The 15996-nt window shown below is 44.2% G+C and overlaps 1 protein-coding gene and 1 non-coding gene across 2 annotated transcripts in view; one reads left to right on the forward strand and one right to left on the reverse strand.

The window, feature by feature from the left end:
- LOC126106219 (uncharacterized) overlaps positions 1 to 15996 on the reverse strand; it is a 165669-nt gene that overhangs the window by 47122 nt on the left and 102551 nt on the right. Inside the window, exon 4 of the mRNA XM_049912449.1 lies at positions 4723 to 4841. Within this exon, the coding sequence (XP_049768406.1) occupies positions 4723 to 4841 (119 nt within the window). The remainder of the gene's footprint in view (positions 1 to 4722; positions 4842 to 15996) is intronic.
- On the forward strand, positions 6201 to 6275 carry Trnat-ugu (transfer RNA threonine (anticodon UGU)). Its single transcript has one exon. It is a non-coding gene; the product is annotated as a tRNA-Thr (tRNA).

Consider the following 15996-nt stretch of genomic DNA (forward strand, 5'->3'; position numbering starts at 1 on the left):
AATCTCTGACCAGAGTGTTATTTATCGTTGCTAGTCTGCGCTTGACCGCGCGAGAGTTCAGTTCGAGAGTAGTAGCGCGCGCGAGACGACGGGAGTAGCGTGTTGCGAGTCGGCAAGAGCAGTTGCGAGTTGCACTCTGTCGGCAGTAGTTGTAGCGAGTGGGCGGTTGTACTGAGCGGGCGTCGACATGGGTCGGCGGCGTGCTCTCCCTCCATCTCTGGTCACGATTCAGGACGAGGTATATTGTTATCGAAGGTAATGAAGCAGCATTGCGCTCAGCCAATAACATCTGTTAATTGTAATTAATTTGTTCAGGAAATGCCCAATAATAATGTTTTTATAAAGTAAATCTTTTAGAGAAAAGCAATCGTTTCAATTTAAAGAATCTTTCCACCCTTTTAAAGAAAAAGATTCATTTCAATTCAAAGAATATTTCCTATGCATTTCCTCCAAGCATCAGAATTAAATATATGCCAGCATTGCACGAAGCTGTGCCAAAAATAAGAGCAGATAGACATACATTTTACTGAGGTAAGAATTTATCCGGTTTGATTATTTCACAGGGCCGTAGGTCAGCGCTGCTGTACCTATAAAATTTGTCAGGTTTAATTATTTGTGTTGAGATGTTACAGTCAGTTCATGGTTCATTATCTAATTAACATTATTGTGGGTTTAATGAGCAATCTTCATTTCTTAACGTTAATTTTGTGGGGAGTTTACATTTGGGCCATTATTATTCTTTAATTTTGCAAGGAGGTTACGCTTGGCTCATTTTTATTATTCAGTTTTGTGCGAAGACAACATCTGGCACATTCTTTTATAATCATTGACTTTCAAATTTATCACGGGGAGGTTACAACCTGACCTGACGTCTGACAATCTCTTTTTTGTCTTGGAGAACTTCTCCCGACCCATTGTGAAGATTGACCTCGGTCTCAACGTCATAATCGTAGACCAACGTCTCACCACCAGTTATGATTCTCTTAAGGAACATTTCGTTGTCATTTGCGCGATCCAAAAGCTCTTCACAGATTGCGATGCGAAGGTGTTTTTGGTCTTGAACCGTGAGCCGTGCGACGAACTTGGCGGCAAGACGATGCATTCCAATACGCTGTGTCGAGATTCCGTGACGTGATCCAATTGAAATGTTACATTGTTCTGCAATCTTTACGACAGTCAGTCTTCGATTGGTAGGCACAATTTTGTTGACATTCCAGACATGAGCGTCTACGGTAGACGTCGAAGAGTGTTCTGAACGAGGGTCATCTTAAACTTCCGTTCGGCCATTTTTAAACTGTGTGAACCATTCGTAGCATCGAGTACGGCTTAAGAACTCACCACTGTACGCTTCCGGCATTATTTGGCGTGTTTCCGTAAAGGCTTTCTTGAGTTTCACGCAAAATTTAATGCAGACGCGTTGTTCCTCTAACTGTGCCGTCGCAAATTTCTACTCAATACAGCACTGAACAATAACCAACAGACGTACAACAATGAAACTTCCGGCAGTTACGCATTAAACACAGGCGTGTGCAGGAATGCCAGCCACATGTCGCTCCAACAGACCATTGATGCGAAATTACGAATGTTCCGGAATTTTTTGAACAGACTTCGTATACATGTTCAGTGTCAATATATTGTGTAAAAAAAAGTATCAATTTTTCGTTACCATTAACTGTTTCCGACGCTTTAGTTTGAAATTTGGCTCAAAGGTGTCTACAGCCTTCGTCTGTAGTGGTACAAAAGCGCACGACACCCTGTTACATGTTGCTTCAAACAGCAAGGTGTAGTACAGGTGAGCTCGTCGAGCGCACCTAATCTAGAAACACACACGGAGAGCAATGTTTAGCCACATGCGAAAAAAGGCCACAGCTCAGATGTTCATGTAAGGTATGTTGTTGTTGTCGTCTTCAGTCCAGAGACTGGTTTGATGCAGCTGTCGTAAAGCTGCATGACCTCGGGAAAAATTACAGCTGTAGTTTCCCCTTGCTTTCAGCCGTTCGCAGTACCAGCACAGCAGGGCCGTTTTGGTTTGTGTTACAAGCCCAGATCAGTCAATCATCCAGACTGTTGCCCTTGCAACTACTGAAAAGGCTGCTGCCCCTCTTCAGGAACCCTACGTTTGTCTGGCCTCTCAACAGATATTCCTCTGTTGTGGTTGCACCTATGGTACGGCTATCTGTATCGCTGAGGCACGCAAGCCTCCCCACCAACGGCAAGGTCCATGGTTCATGGGAGTGGGGATGTAAGGTATAAGGTGGACTAATGATGTCACATTGTCACCAAATTTCACCGCGCCAGGGTGTGGATGTGTTACAAGATGGGAAAGTGGCCACACCCTTTCTTACCCATATTCCACCCTTTCTTTTGACGTCTCTGAGACAGAGGTCAGAACCGCGACTGCCAACGTTGAAATCATGCACTTTTCTTATGGGCAGCTGGGGAATATGTTCCAGGCATACCGCCGCTAGGAAGCGACGCGAAAATCCCTCACGACATGGCACAAAGGGCTTCGATGGGATCACACTTTTCCTTGGGGCATTGATACCCATGCATTTCGGAGTTGAAAACGACAGTCCACAGTGCGATGAACAACAGGACGACTTTCTTGACAACATTAGACACTGCTGACACCTCTTGGACAATTCAATCGTTCTCTAAGGCCATCATAGGGATGTAACCCCATCGAACGTGATCGCACCTCTTGGGGTGTAGTGCGACTGCAATTTTTGCTCTGGTTTACATGATGGAACCACCAGGGGCCATCCAAATCCATTCGATAAAATTGGAACCTCATCCACAGTAGCAAAGGGTGGTTAGGTTTTTTCAGCCCTCCTGTGGCCTGCTAATGATGGAGGGGTGCAACATTTACAGGTGTGTGAATAAAATGGTAAAGAGGCCTCCAGCTCCCCCCCCCCCCCTCCGCCACCATTTCGGCAACATCCTCTACGCCACTCACACACCTTTGTTGAGCATGTTAAATACCTACCTATCAGAGACTTCAACACCCGTTCAGCTGAGACATGTCTCGGGACTGCTCTAGCGTCTAGCGTCTGTGGGCAGGAAATCCCACCTGAGCGGTGTTAAGGGGTTGTCTGCCCTCAGGCGCCATAGAAGGCACAGGGTATAAATCAGCTGGTGGGTGTTGTAGTCTGTCAGGTACATATTTAACATGCTCGACAAAGGCGTGTGCGTGACACTGAGGGTGTTGCTGAACTAGCCAGGGGAGGGGGGGGGGGTGAGAGGGAGGGTATTAGAGGGCTCCTTCGCCGTTTTTTCATGCACATGTAAATTTTGCACCTCTCAATGATCATGCCACAGGAGTGCTGAGAAAACATAAACACCTTTACTGCTTTGTGCTTCGGATCATATTTGAATTTTTTTGGATGGTCCTTGGTGGCTGTATGCCGGAGCAAAGGCAAAACCCCAGAGGGGTGTGGTCATGTTCAGTTTCTTACTGAACTGGTCTATGTTTTGCTGTTCATTTCTCCTTCCTCTGCTGGCACTTCTCCCTACACCTTCGCTTTATTTCTGCTGGCATCATTTTCTTCTCTATGAAATCTTTCTGTTCCCATTTGCTCTTCCTTTGTTGTCCTGCGTCCTTCACCCTTAGCCTTTCTCAATTATCTTTTGTTTTCATGTACTTTCTTTTCTTCCCTCCTATTTACTCTTCCTGTGGTTACTTCTCTTATTTTCTGCTCTTTCCGTTTCTCTCTGCTTTCTTTGTAAATTGGTTTGTCTTACTTATCATACTATTTACTCTTACTATTCTATAGACCAAGGCTTCCCAACCTTTTCAGCTGGCGGATCCCTTCTACAGTCGAAAATCCATGGCGGACCCCTAGTCAGTCAAGAGTACAGTAACTTTAAATTTCAGAGCGAAACCCATGGGAACTGAAAGCTTCTTAATGCAAGTGCCATGTTCCCAATGACCCCCCCCCCCTCCGAAGTATCAATAGTCTTTGGAGCTTCTTGTGATTGTTCTTCCTTTGGTCGTCCTCTCTCCCTCTTCATTTCAACTGGAAACTTCCCTTGTTGTGGTGGCGATGGAGAAACCGCACCCTTCTTCAATGATCCAGACTTCAGCCACGGATCGATGTTAGAAGTAATAAACTAGTCAAAAATCGACTTATGAAATAGCTAGTGCACTGACAACGCAAGTTTAACATTTAACGATGCCTGGGGCCGCATACGTGCCATTGAGCGCTGTGATTGGTCGACAAAGCTCGCTCCGCGCATGCGTAAAAGGTTTCAGCGCATCTAGCGCCGTGAGCCGGCGCACAAACGGCCCCCGAATTGTTGCGAAACAGTCGATCAGAGAAGCCGCATTCTCCGGCTGAAGTAAAAGTAATCATATTTTTCACACGAAAAAAATAGTCATGAAATTGATTTTCACATTTTTATTTAATAATTTTACTCATTATTTTACACGATTTGGTGAAAGGTGGCAGCGGACCCCTAGAAAGAGCCGGCGGACCCCTAAGGGGTCCGCGGACCACACGTTGGGAAGCCCTGCTATAGACCATTTCGTTTAACACTTGCCACTTGTTCATTTCTCTAATCTCCTACAGTCCTCGAGTATTTTTAATTCATTTTGCCTCATTATTTACTAAGTTTCTGCGGCTGCTCTATTTGTGTAGCAATGTTTCCTTATTGAAAAGACTTTTGGCACACAAGCAGAAACGTCATCTCTACCACTGCAGACTGCAGGCGGAAGCGACTGACCTCGGTCTGTGCGAGCTTGGCGCGGTCCACCTTCTGGGCGTCGGCGCAGACGCTGAGCCGCGGCACGGCCAACTGCGGGATCTGCGCCTCCTTCTTGTCCTTGTCCTTGCCCTCCTTGTCTGGAAACAAAGTAGAAACAAAATCATGTCACATCAACGTTCTGTAACGTGAAAAACCAAAGAAACTGGGATTGGAATGCGTATTCAAATACAGATATATCTAAACAGGTAGACCATGGCGATGCGGTCGGCAACGCCTATACAGTATAAGACAAGTGCCTGGCGCAGTTGCTACAATGGCAGGTTATCAAGATTTAAGAGAGTTTCAACGTGGTCTTATAGTCGGCGCACGAGCGATGCGCATAGAACCTCCTAGGTAGCGATGAAGTGGGGATTTTCCCGTACGACCACTTCACGAGTGTATAATGAACGTCAGGAATCTGGTAATGTGGTGTCACCGCCAGACACCACACTTGCTAGGTGGTAGCTTTAAATCGGCCGCGGTCCATTAGTACATGTCGGACCCGCGTGTCGCCACTGTCAGTAATTGCAGACCGAGCGGCACCACACGACAGGTCTAGAGAGACGTACGAGCACTCGCCCCAGTTGTACGACGACTTTGCTAGCGACTACACTGAAGAAGCCTTTCTCTCATTTGCCGAGAGACAGTTAGAATAGCCTTCAGCTAAGTCCATGGCTACGACCTAGCAAGGCGCCATTAACCATATCTGAGAGTCTCACTTGTATTATCAAGAGCGATGTACCACAAGGATGAATCAAAGTTAAGTATTCATGGAGCTACGTACTTTTCTTTATAGCATTCATAACGTATCCTGTTTCAGACCTCACGCCAGCCGGCGTGTGTAATGCGTGCATTTCGGCTACTTCCGAGTGGCGTGGCTGTCTTGCAACGCCACAACAGGTAAAACATCAAATCTCCGGCATCGCTGCGGCCGGAAAAAGATCCTGCAAGAACGGGACCAACGATGAGTGAAGAGAATCATTCAACGAAACATCATCGATATGAGCTTTCGGAGACAAAAGCCCACTCGTGTACTCATGATGACTGCATGACACAAATCTTTACGCCTCGTCCGGGCCCGTCAATACCGACATTGGGCTGTTGATGACTGGGAACATGTTGCCTGGTCGGACGAGTCTCGTTTCGAATTGTATCGAGCGGATGGACATGTATGGGTATGGAAACAACCTCATGAGTGCGTGGACCCTGCATGTCAGCAGGGGAATTTTCAAACTGAAATGATAATTAAATGGACATCCTAGCTGCAAACAGGCGTTGATGTACTTCATTGGGGACATGTTGAAAATGTGTGCCCCGACCGGGACTCGAACCCGTTGAGTATGATGGGCAAACATCTATTAGGCGCACTACGAATGTAGTTGTGTGGACATGTTGGGAATGTGGGTCTCACGGGGAGCGTGCAAGGGATAAGTCCCTGCAGACGCACTATCCTCTGTGCCCGCGGTGGCTCAGATGGATAGAGCGTCTGCCATGTAAGCAGGAGATCCCGGGTTCGAGTCCTGGTCGGGGCACACATTTTCAACATGTCCCCAATGAAGTACATTAACGCCTGTTTGCAGCTAGGGAGTCCATTTAATTATCATTTCATTTCTAGCAAAGCTGCTTGGTCATCCACGGTAACTGTTCTTTCGGGAACAGATACTACCGTCATATATAATTTTCAAACTGGTGGCGGCTCTGTATTGGAGTGGGACGCGTGCAGTTGGAGTGATATGGGACCCCTGATACGTCTAGATACGACTCTGACAGGTGACACGAACTTAAGCATCCTGTCTCATCACCTGAATCCATTTATGTCCATTATGCATTCCGACGGACTTGTCAATTCCAGCAGGGCAGTGCGACATCCTAAACGTCCAGAATTGCCACAGAGAGGCTCCAGGAACACTCTTCTGCGTTTAAATCCGCTGGCCACCAAACTCCCCAGACACGAACATTATTGAGAATATCTGGAATGCCGTGTAACGTGCTGTTCACAAGAGATCTCAAGCCCTCGTACTCTTACGGATTTATGGGCAGCCCTGCAGAATTCATGGTGCCAGTTCCCTCTAGCTCCACTTCAGACATTAGTCGAGTCCATACGACGTCGTGCTACGCCACTTCTGCTTGCTCGTCGGGGCCCTACACTAACAGACACGTGTACCAGTTTCTTTGGCTCTTCAGTGTTTGTGTTCTGTAGCGGTGTAGATGCGTAAAAAATTAATCAGTCAATCATGGGGAATAACTCGGAATAAAAAGAGATACAGCAACGTGTTTTAGATAAATATTGTTGGTGGAAAGGAGGGTCAAATATTGCTATTAATGGCCGTTGCCTGGAACGTAACTCTTAAGGCATTTTGGAGGTAAAAGTAATTTTTTTAAAAATGGGACCCTGATATTTGATTCAAGATTTGAAAAGAGCGGCAAATTTTACGTATAAATTGATACATTATTCAATGTCACGGCTAATTCAATGAAGGTCAAATAAGCAAATACGTTTTTAGATCTTATAGGAATTAATTTAGAACAGAGCGGAAATACAGCGAAGTACAATGCAAGATACAAGCTGGAAGGGGCATCCCGAGGGAATCAGAGGCGAATGGACTCATTTAACGCCTTCTAAATCAATGATCTAAGCTTTAGTTATGTTTGTTCTGTCTTGAAAATGCCACAATAGCGTTTATACGCTGTGATGTATTGCCAATAAACAGGTAATTACAACTTACAGTTTAAATCTCTGTTTACGCTTTCCAAATCCGACGTCACAAGTAGAGGCTTCCATGAAACAAAACTCAACCTTAGAATGGCTTTCGATAATTACCTTTAAAATCTTGGTTGTTGGTAATGATACGTGACCCTTATTCCTCTTTCCAGTTTGCATCTGACAGGGTATTTTGCTGTATTCCTCCTCTATTCCGAGTTAATCCCTATTACAAATAAAGACATACTTCCTTATTTGAGCTTGATTGAACCTTGCCATGATCTTTTCAAATCTTAGATCAAATATTAGGGTAACCGTATAGAAAAATCACTTTAAGCTCAAAATAACCTTGAAAATCACTTTCAGGGTCATAGTCATTAACAACACTGGGTCTCCTACAACTTTTATGCATAACATTTTGCTGTGTCCCATCTCCATCTCAAGGTATTCCCCATTATGGATTTCTTACACACTTCTAGAGGCTGTAGAGGGGAGTTAGATCAAATCTAACGTAAGGACCAATGTCCGGCAACGTCATCCTACGATGCTATGGAGCGTGAACGGGAATGCGTTATGCAGGTCTTGGTGTCACTCGCGTCCATCTAGAAAAGCTTTTAATGAGTTTAACGAAGGCGATGTTGGCCTGATATATTCGACGATGCCATTTGGCTACATTGACTAAAGGATCCTTCTAAGAAATACCAAACTGAGATAACCTGAAGATGCCTAAATAGGGCAAAACGCGTAGTTCAAAAATAAAAAGCTAAAATTTCAACCAAGACCGTTTTTAACCAATACTGTTAAGCACTGGTTACTGTATGCCACATATGGATTGGAAGAATTTCTATAGAATATTATAGGATGCTCTAGAACACAACTTCGAAACAGAAAACATTGTATTGATCCGCAATCCAGCAAAACTGTTTAACCGATGAACTTTGTAACATAGTTAAGACAGAGGACCAACCTATAGAAAAAACGTGTATCCGTTTATATGGATCGCACATGTAAGCAAATAATGTTTTTGCGAGCGAACAGTTTTAGCAACAAAAAATGTCTTAGTTCAACAACCAAATCTGCCAATATAGAATACCATGTGAAGAAAAAATAAGTAAGTCCATTGATATGACGACGAACCAAGACGTGAGCATAAACTTCGTAACAGAATTCCTATATCTACATCTACATACATACTCCGCAATTCACCATACGGTGCGTGGCGGAGGGTACCTCGTACCACAACTAGCATCTTCTCTCCCTGTTCCACTCCCAAACAGAACGAGGGAAAAATGACTGCCTATATGCCTCTGCACGAGCCCTAATCTCTCTTATCTTATCTTTGTGGTCTTTCCGCAAAATATAAGTTGGCGGCAGTAAAATTGTACTGCAGTCAGCCTCAAATGCTGGTTCTCTAAATTTCCACAGTAGCGATTCACGAAAAGAACGCCTCCTTTCCTCTAGAGGCTCCCACCCGGGTTCCTGAAGCATTTCCGTAACACTCGCGTGATGATCAAACCTACCAGTAACAAATCTAGCAGCCCGCCTCTGAATTGCTTCTATGTCCTCCCTCAATCTGACCTCATAGCAATCCCAAACGCTCGAGCAGTACTCAAGAATGGGTCGTACTAGTGTTTTATAAACGGTCTCCTTTACAGATGAACCACATCTTCCCAAAAGTCTACCAGTGAACCGAAGACGACTATCCGCCTTCCCCACAACTGCCATCACATGCTTGTCTCACTTCATATCGCTCTGCAATGTTACGCCCAAATATTTAATCGACGTGACTGTGTCAAGCGCTACACTACTAATGGAGTATTCAAACATTACAGGATTCTTTTTCCCATTCATGTGCATTAATTTACATTATCTGTATTGAGAGTCAGCTGCCATTCTTTACACCAATCACAAATCCTGTCCAAGTCATCTTGTATCCTCCTACAGTCACTCAACGACGACATTTTCCCATACACCACAGAATCATCAGCAAACAGCCGCACATACCAATAGATCATTTATGTAGATAGAAAACAATAGCGGACCTACCACACTTCACTGGGGCACTCCAGATGATATCCTCACCTCCGATGAACTCTCACCATCGAGGACAACGTACTGGGTTCTATTACTTAAGAAGTCTTCGAGCCACTCGCATGTTTGGGAACCAATCCCATATTCTCGTACCTTAGTTAGGAGTCTGCAGTGGGGCACCGAGTCAAACACTTTCCAGAAGTCAAGGAATATGGCATCCGTCTGATACCCTTCATCCATGGTTCGCAAGATATCATGTGAAAAAAGGGCGAGTCGCGTTTCGCAGGAGTGACCCTTTCTAAAGCCGTGCTGATGCATGGACAGCAACTTCTCTGTCTCAAGGAAATTCATTATATTTGAACTGAGAATATGTTCGAGAATCCTGCAACAAACCGATGTTAAGGATATCGATCTGTAGTTTTGAGGATCCGTCCTTCTACCCTTCTTATATACAGGCGTCACCTGCGCTATTTTCCAGTCACTCGGGACTTTACGTTGGGCAAGAGATTCGCTTAATATCACCTCGCAAAGAAAGCTTCTAAACAACGTCACAGAAACTAAAATATTAACCGGATAAGAAAAATGAAACTCAGTGTTTGTATCATCAATTTCGTTCCTTCCAACTAAATTATATTTCAGATTCAAAAGCCTCCATTTTCCGGTAAGAGTAGCTTACAGTGTGATAGAAACATTACAATGTTGCCGGAATGAATTTAAAAGAATCGCGTTTCTCGCTTGTTTACGTATTGAACAACCACAGAACTTATTCATCTTTGTACACGAAAGTAAAACGTCTAACGCAGTTTATAAGAAAATACTTTGTAAACGTTAGATGCTATGCAAATGAGGTGATTAACTGGAGTTTTATTCCAATTCAGAAAACAAATTGAAAATAGGTCAAGCGAGAGGAGTCAGTTTCGATTCGAAACGTAGAACTCGATTATCAGGACACCCCATATTCAGTCCGAATTCGAAACTTCCTGGCAGACTAAAACTGTGTGCCGGAACAGGACTCGAATCTTGGGCCATTGCCTTTCGCAGAAAATGCTCTATTTACTGAGCTATTCAAGCACATGCCATGAAACGTGTCACATTGAATTCTTTCTGCCAATAGTGTTATTTTACCCACGTTTAATAGTCCAGATATTACTTTGGATGGAGAGTCATCGACAGATGTACCAGGGACGTGTGTTGGGTCCTGTTCTGCTAGTGATCTGGCAGACAATAGTAAGATTTCAACGAGGTGCAAATATTGCGAATCGTTTTAAATGTTCAGAAGCGTAAAATCGTGCAATTCATAAAACTACGACATCAATGAGTCGCAATTGGAATCAGTTAATTCATACAAATACCAAGGTGTAATAACTTGCAGGGATAATGAATGGAACGATTATGAACGCTTAGTCATAGGTCAGGCGGGTGGCACACTTCGCCGACTAATAGGTAACTACTAAACTGCAATTAAAAAACTCGCACAACACATCCGAGAATATTATTCAAAACTGTGGGTCACATACCATATAAAACTGACAGGGGATATTGAACATACAAAAAGCAGAGCAGCACAAATGATCACAGGTTTGGCTGAATCCATAGGAAGGTGTCAAGAACATGCTGAAAACACTGAATATACACCGAAGCGCCAAAAAACTGGTATAGGCGTGCGTATTCAAATACAGAGATACGTAAACAGGCAGAATACGACGCTGCGGTCGGCAACGCCTATATAAGACGACAAGTATCTGGCGCAGTTGCTGTTGCTATGGTAGGTTATCAGGATTTAGGTGAGTTTGAACGTGGTCTTATTGTCGGAGCACGAGCGAAGGGACACATCATATCCGAGGTAGTGATGAAGTGGGGATTTTCCCATACGACCATTTCACGAGTGTACCATGAATATCAGGAATCCGGTAAAATATCAAATCTCTGACATCGCTATGGTGGGAAAAAGATCCTGCAAGAACAGGGTCAACAAAGACTGTAGAGAATCGTTCAACGTGACAGTAGTGCAAACCTTCCGCAAACTGCTGCAGATTTCACTGCTGGGGCATCAACAAGTGTGAGCGAGTGAACCATTCAACGAAACACCATCCATATGGGCTTTCGGATTCGAAGGCCCACTCGTGTACCCTTGATGACTGCACGACGCAAAGCTATACGCCTCGCTTCGCCTGGGCCCGTCAATAGTGACATTGGACAGTTGATGACTGGAAACATGTTGCCTGGTCGGACGAGTCTCGTTTCAAATTGTACTGAGCGGACGGACGTACACGGGTATGGAGACAACCTCATGAATCCATGGACCCTGCATGTCAGCAGGGGACTGTTCAAGTTGGTGGAGGCTCTGTGATGGTGTGGGGAGTGTGCAGTTGGAGTAATATGGGACCAATGATACGTCTAAATACGGTTCTGACAGGTGACATGTACGTAAGAATCGCGTCTGATCACCTGCATCCATTCATGCCCATTCCAACCGACTTAGCCAATTCCAGCAGGACAATGCGACACCCAACAAGACTAGAATTGGTACAGATTGGCTCCAGGAACACTCTTGTGAATTTCAACACTTCCGCTGGCCGCCAGACTCCCCTGACCTGAACATTATTGAACATTTCTGGGATACCTTGCACTGTTCACTCCTACGGATTTATGGACAGCCCTATAGGATTCATGGTGTGAATTCCCTCCAGCACTACTTCGGATATTAGTTGTGTCCATGCCACGTCGTGTTGCGGCACTCCTGCGTGCTCACGTGGCCCTAAACGATATTAGGCAGGTGTACCAGTTTCTTTGGCTCTTGAGTGTAGATGCCAAACCTTTTTTTTACAAAGTGTCAAAAACCAGTATTAAGTGAAGACCCTACCCATATATGTCCTTCAACCCCATATGTATCAATCTTATACAGACAGAAGAGACAAGATTGAATTACTTATAACAGAGTGAAGGCATTTAGGGAGTCTCTTTCCCGCAATACGTGCGATCGAGAAGGGAAGCAGCCATAATACGTGGTGCACTTTGATGTAACCTCTGCCAAGCACCTCACAATAGTTTGCAGAGTATAGATATTGTTGGGTACATAGTTCCGCGTAGTCAGCGCGTACACAACTTTCCCAATAGAGCGCGCCCCGGTATGCACAGCAGCGCAGGTGCAGCGCTCATCCATCTCCGCGCTACGAGATGGTGCTGTCTTAGAGACGGACCAAATTCTGCCTCCGCCTATCCGCGTAACGCAGCCAATGAGATTGCTGCTTACGTAGAACCTTTTCTCCTCGCGGATTACACTCGCGTAGTGATACATGAACGCGCGAGGTATTATAATGAGTGTACAGACCTCCGTTTAGTCAGTCTGCATTAGTCTGTAGTCAAGTTTCAGTCTGTGCCTAATAAGATTATCATATTCCTGTTCATAGCCATGAAGAGAAATGTATAGACACTTTGTCAAGTATCAGAGATATGTGAGAATAACATTAACGTACCAAGACCAAAGGAACTTCAGATTTTCAATTGTAAATAGCATCCAGAATCAAGTTAAGTAAGGTTTACGGTTTTTATTATTTTAATAAATGTGTGTGAAAATTAATCAAGTTCTGTTTAAAGTTGGTCACCGTCAATCTGCTACTCTAAGCGTGCAAGTGGCTTTTCTATCGTCTGACCTAACGACAGAAGATAAACACGCTGCGATAAGACCACGAGACATATTTCTGACACTCACCTACTTCGTTAGAGCGACAAGTCAACTAATCTGATGGTGTGTGTACCAAAGATCTTACAGTACGCACACCACAGTCAGGAACCAGTTTTAAGTGAAGAACGTCCTCATATCTGTCGTGTACCGAAGGTCTTACAGTACGCACACCACAGTCAGGAACCAGTTTTAAGTGAAGAACGTCCTCATATATGTCGTTCAACCCCATAGGTATCAATCTCGTAGAGACAACAGGGACAAGATTAAATTACAACAGAGTGAAGGCATTTAGGGAGTCTTTCTTCCGCACAACACATGCGATCATGATGGGAAGCAGCCATAATACGTGATTCACTTTGATGTACACTCACCCAAGCACCTCACAGTAGTTTGCAGAGTATGGATATAGATGAAGGTGCAGATGTATGGTAGAAATCCAGAGGATGGACTGACATTGGTACTTAATGTGCCACCACACACTCTAGGGTACATAGAAACCAGACGTAAACAGTAACGAAATCCTAAACTCAGATTGGAATGTATACCGCAGAGACAGGCTGAACAGTGAAGGGGGAGGCGTGTTTATAGCGGTAAGAAGTGCAATAGTATCGAAGGAAATTGACGGAGATCCGAAATGTGAAATGATTTGGGTGAAGGTCGCGGTTAAAGCAGGCTCAGACATGGTAATTGGATGTCTCTATAGGCCCCCTGGCTCAGCAGCTGTTGTGGCTGAGCACCTGAAGGATAATTTGGAAAATATTTCGAGTAGACTTCCCCACCATGTTATAGTTCTGGGTGGAGATTTTAATTTGCCGGATATAGACTGGGAGACTCAGACGTTCATAACGGGTGGCAGGGACAAAGAATCCAGTGAAATTTTTTTAAGTGCTTTATCTGAAAACTACCTTGAGCAGTTAAACAGAGAACCGACTCGTGGCGATAACATATTAGACCTTCTGGTGACAAACAGACCCGAACTATTTGAAAAAGTTAACGCAGAACAGGGAATCAGTGATCATAAAGCGGTTACGGCATCGATGATTTCAGCCGTAAATAGGAATATTAAAAAGGGTAGGAAGATTTTTCTGTTTAGAAAAAGTGACAAAAAGCAGATTTCAGACTACCTGTTGGCTCAACACAAAAGTTTTGTCTCAAGTACTGATAGTGTTGAGGATCAGTGGACAAAGTTCAAAACCATCGTACAATATGCGTTAGATGAGTATGTGCCAAGCAAGATCGTAAGAGATGGAAAAGAGCCACCGTGGTTCAACAACCGAGTTAGAAAACTGCTGCGGAAGCAAAGGGAACTTCACAGCAAACATAAACATAGCCAAAGCCTTGCAGACAAACAAAAATTACGCGAAGCGAAATGTAGTGTGAAGAGAGCTATGCGAGAGGCGTTCAATGAATTCGAAAGTAAAGTTCTATGTACTGACTTGGCAGAAAATCCTAAGAAATTTTGGTCTTATGTCAAAGCGGTGGGTGGATCAAAACAAAATGTCCAGACACTCTGTGACCAAAATGGTACTGAAACAGAGGATGACAGACTAAAGGCCGAAATACTAAATGTCTTTTTACAAAGTTGTTTCACAGAAGAAGATTGCACTGTAGTTCCTTCTCTAGATTGTCGCACAGATGACAAAATGGTAGATATCGAAATAGACGACAGAGGGATAGAGAAACAATTAAAATCGCTCAAAAGAGGAAAGGCCTCTGGACCTGATGGGATACCAGTTCAATTTTACACAGAGTACGCGAAGGAACTTGCCCCCCTTCTTGCAGCGGTGTACCGTAGGTCTCTAGAAGAGCGTAGCGTTCCAAAGGATTGGAAAAGGGCACAGGTCATCCCCGTTTTCAAGAAGGGACGTCGAACAGATGTGCAGAACTATAGACCTATATCTCTAACGTCGATCAGTTGTAGAATTTTGGAACACGTATTGTGTTCGAGTATAATGACTTTTCTGGAGACTAGAAATCTACTCTGTAGGAATCAGCATGGGTTTCGAAAAAGACGGTCATGTGAAACCCAGCTCGCGCTATTCGTCCACGAGACTCAGAGGGCCATAGACACGGGTTCACAGGTAGATGCCGTGTTTCTTGACTTCCGCAAGGCGTTCGATACAGTTCCCCACAGTCGTTTATTGAACAAAGTAAGAGCATATGGACTATCAGACCAATTGTGTGATTGGATTGAGGAGTTCCTAGATAACAGGATGCAGCATGTTATTCTCAATGGAGAGAAGTCTTCCGAAGTAAGAGTAATTTCAGGTGTGCCGCAGGGGAGTGTCATAGGACCGTTGCTATTCACAATATACATAAATGACCTGGTGGATGACATCGGAAGTTCACTGAGGCTTTTTGCAGATGATGCTGTGGTGTATCGAGAGGTTGTAACAATGGAAAATTGTACTGAAATGCAGGAGGATCTGCAGCGAATTGACGCATGGTGCAGGGAATGGCAACTGAATCTCAATGTAGACAAGTGTAATGTGCTGCGAATACACAGAAAGATAGATCCTTTATCATTTAGCTACAAAATAGCAGGTCAGCAACTGGAAGCAGTTAATACCATAAATTATCTGGGAGTACGCATTAGGAGTGATTTAAAATGGAATGATCATATAATGTTGATTGTCGGTAAAGCAGATGCCAGACTGAGATTCATTGGAAGAATCCTAAGGAAATGCAATCCGAAAACAAAGGAAGTAGGTTACAGTACGCTTGTTCGCCCACTGCTTGAATACTGCTCAGCAGTGTGGGATCCGTACCAGATAGGGTTGATACAAGACATAGAGAAGATCCAACGGAGAGCAGCGCGCTTCGTTACAGAATCATT

The sequence above is a fragment of the Schistocerca cancellata genome, chromosome 10 (genome assembly GCF_023864275.1).
Source record: "Schistocerca cancellata isolate TAMUIC-IGC-003103 chromosome 10, iqSchCanc2.1, whole genome shotgun sequence".
Taxonomy (NCBI): Eukaryota; Metazoa; Arthropoda; class Insecta; order Orthoptera; family Acrididae; genus Schistocerca; species Schistocerca cancellata.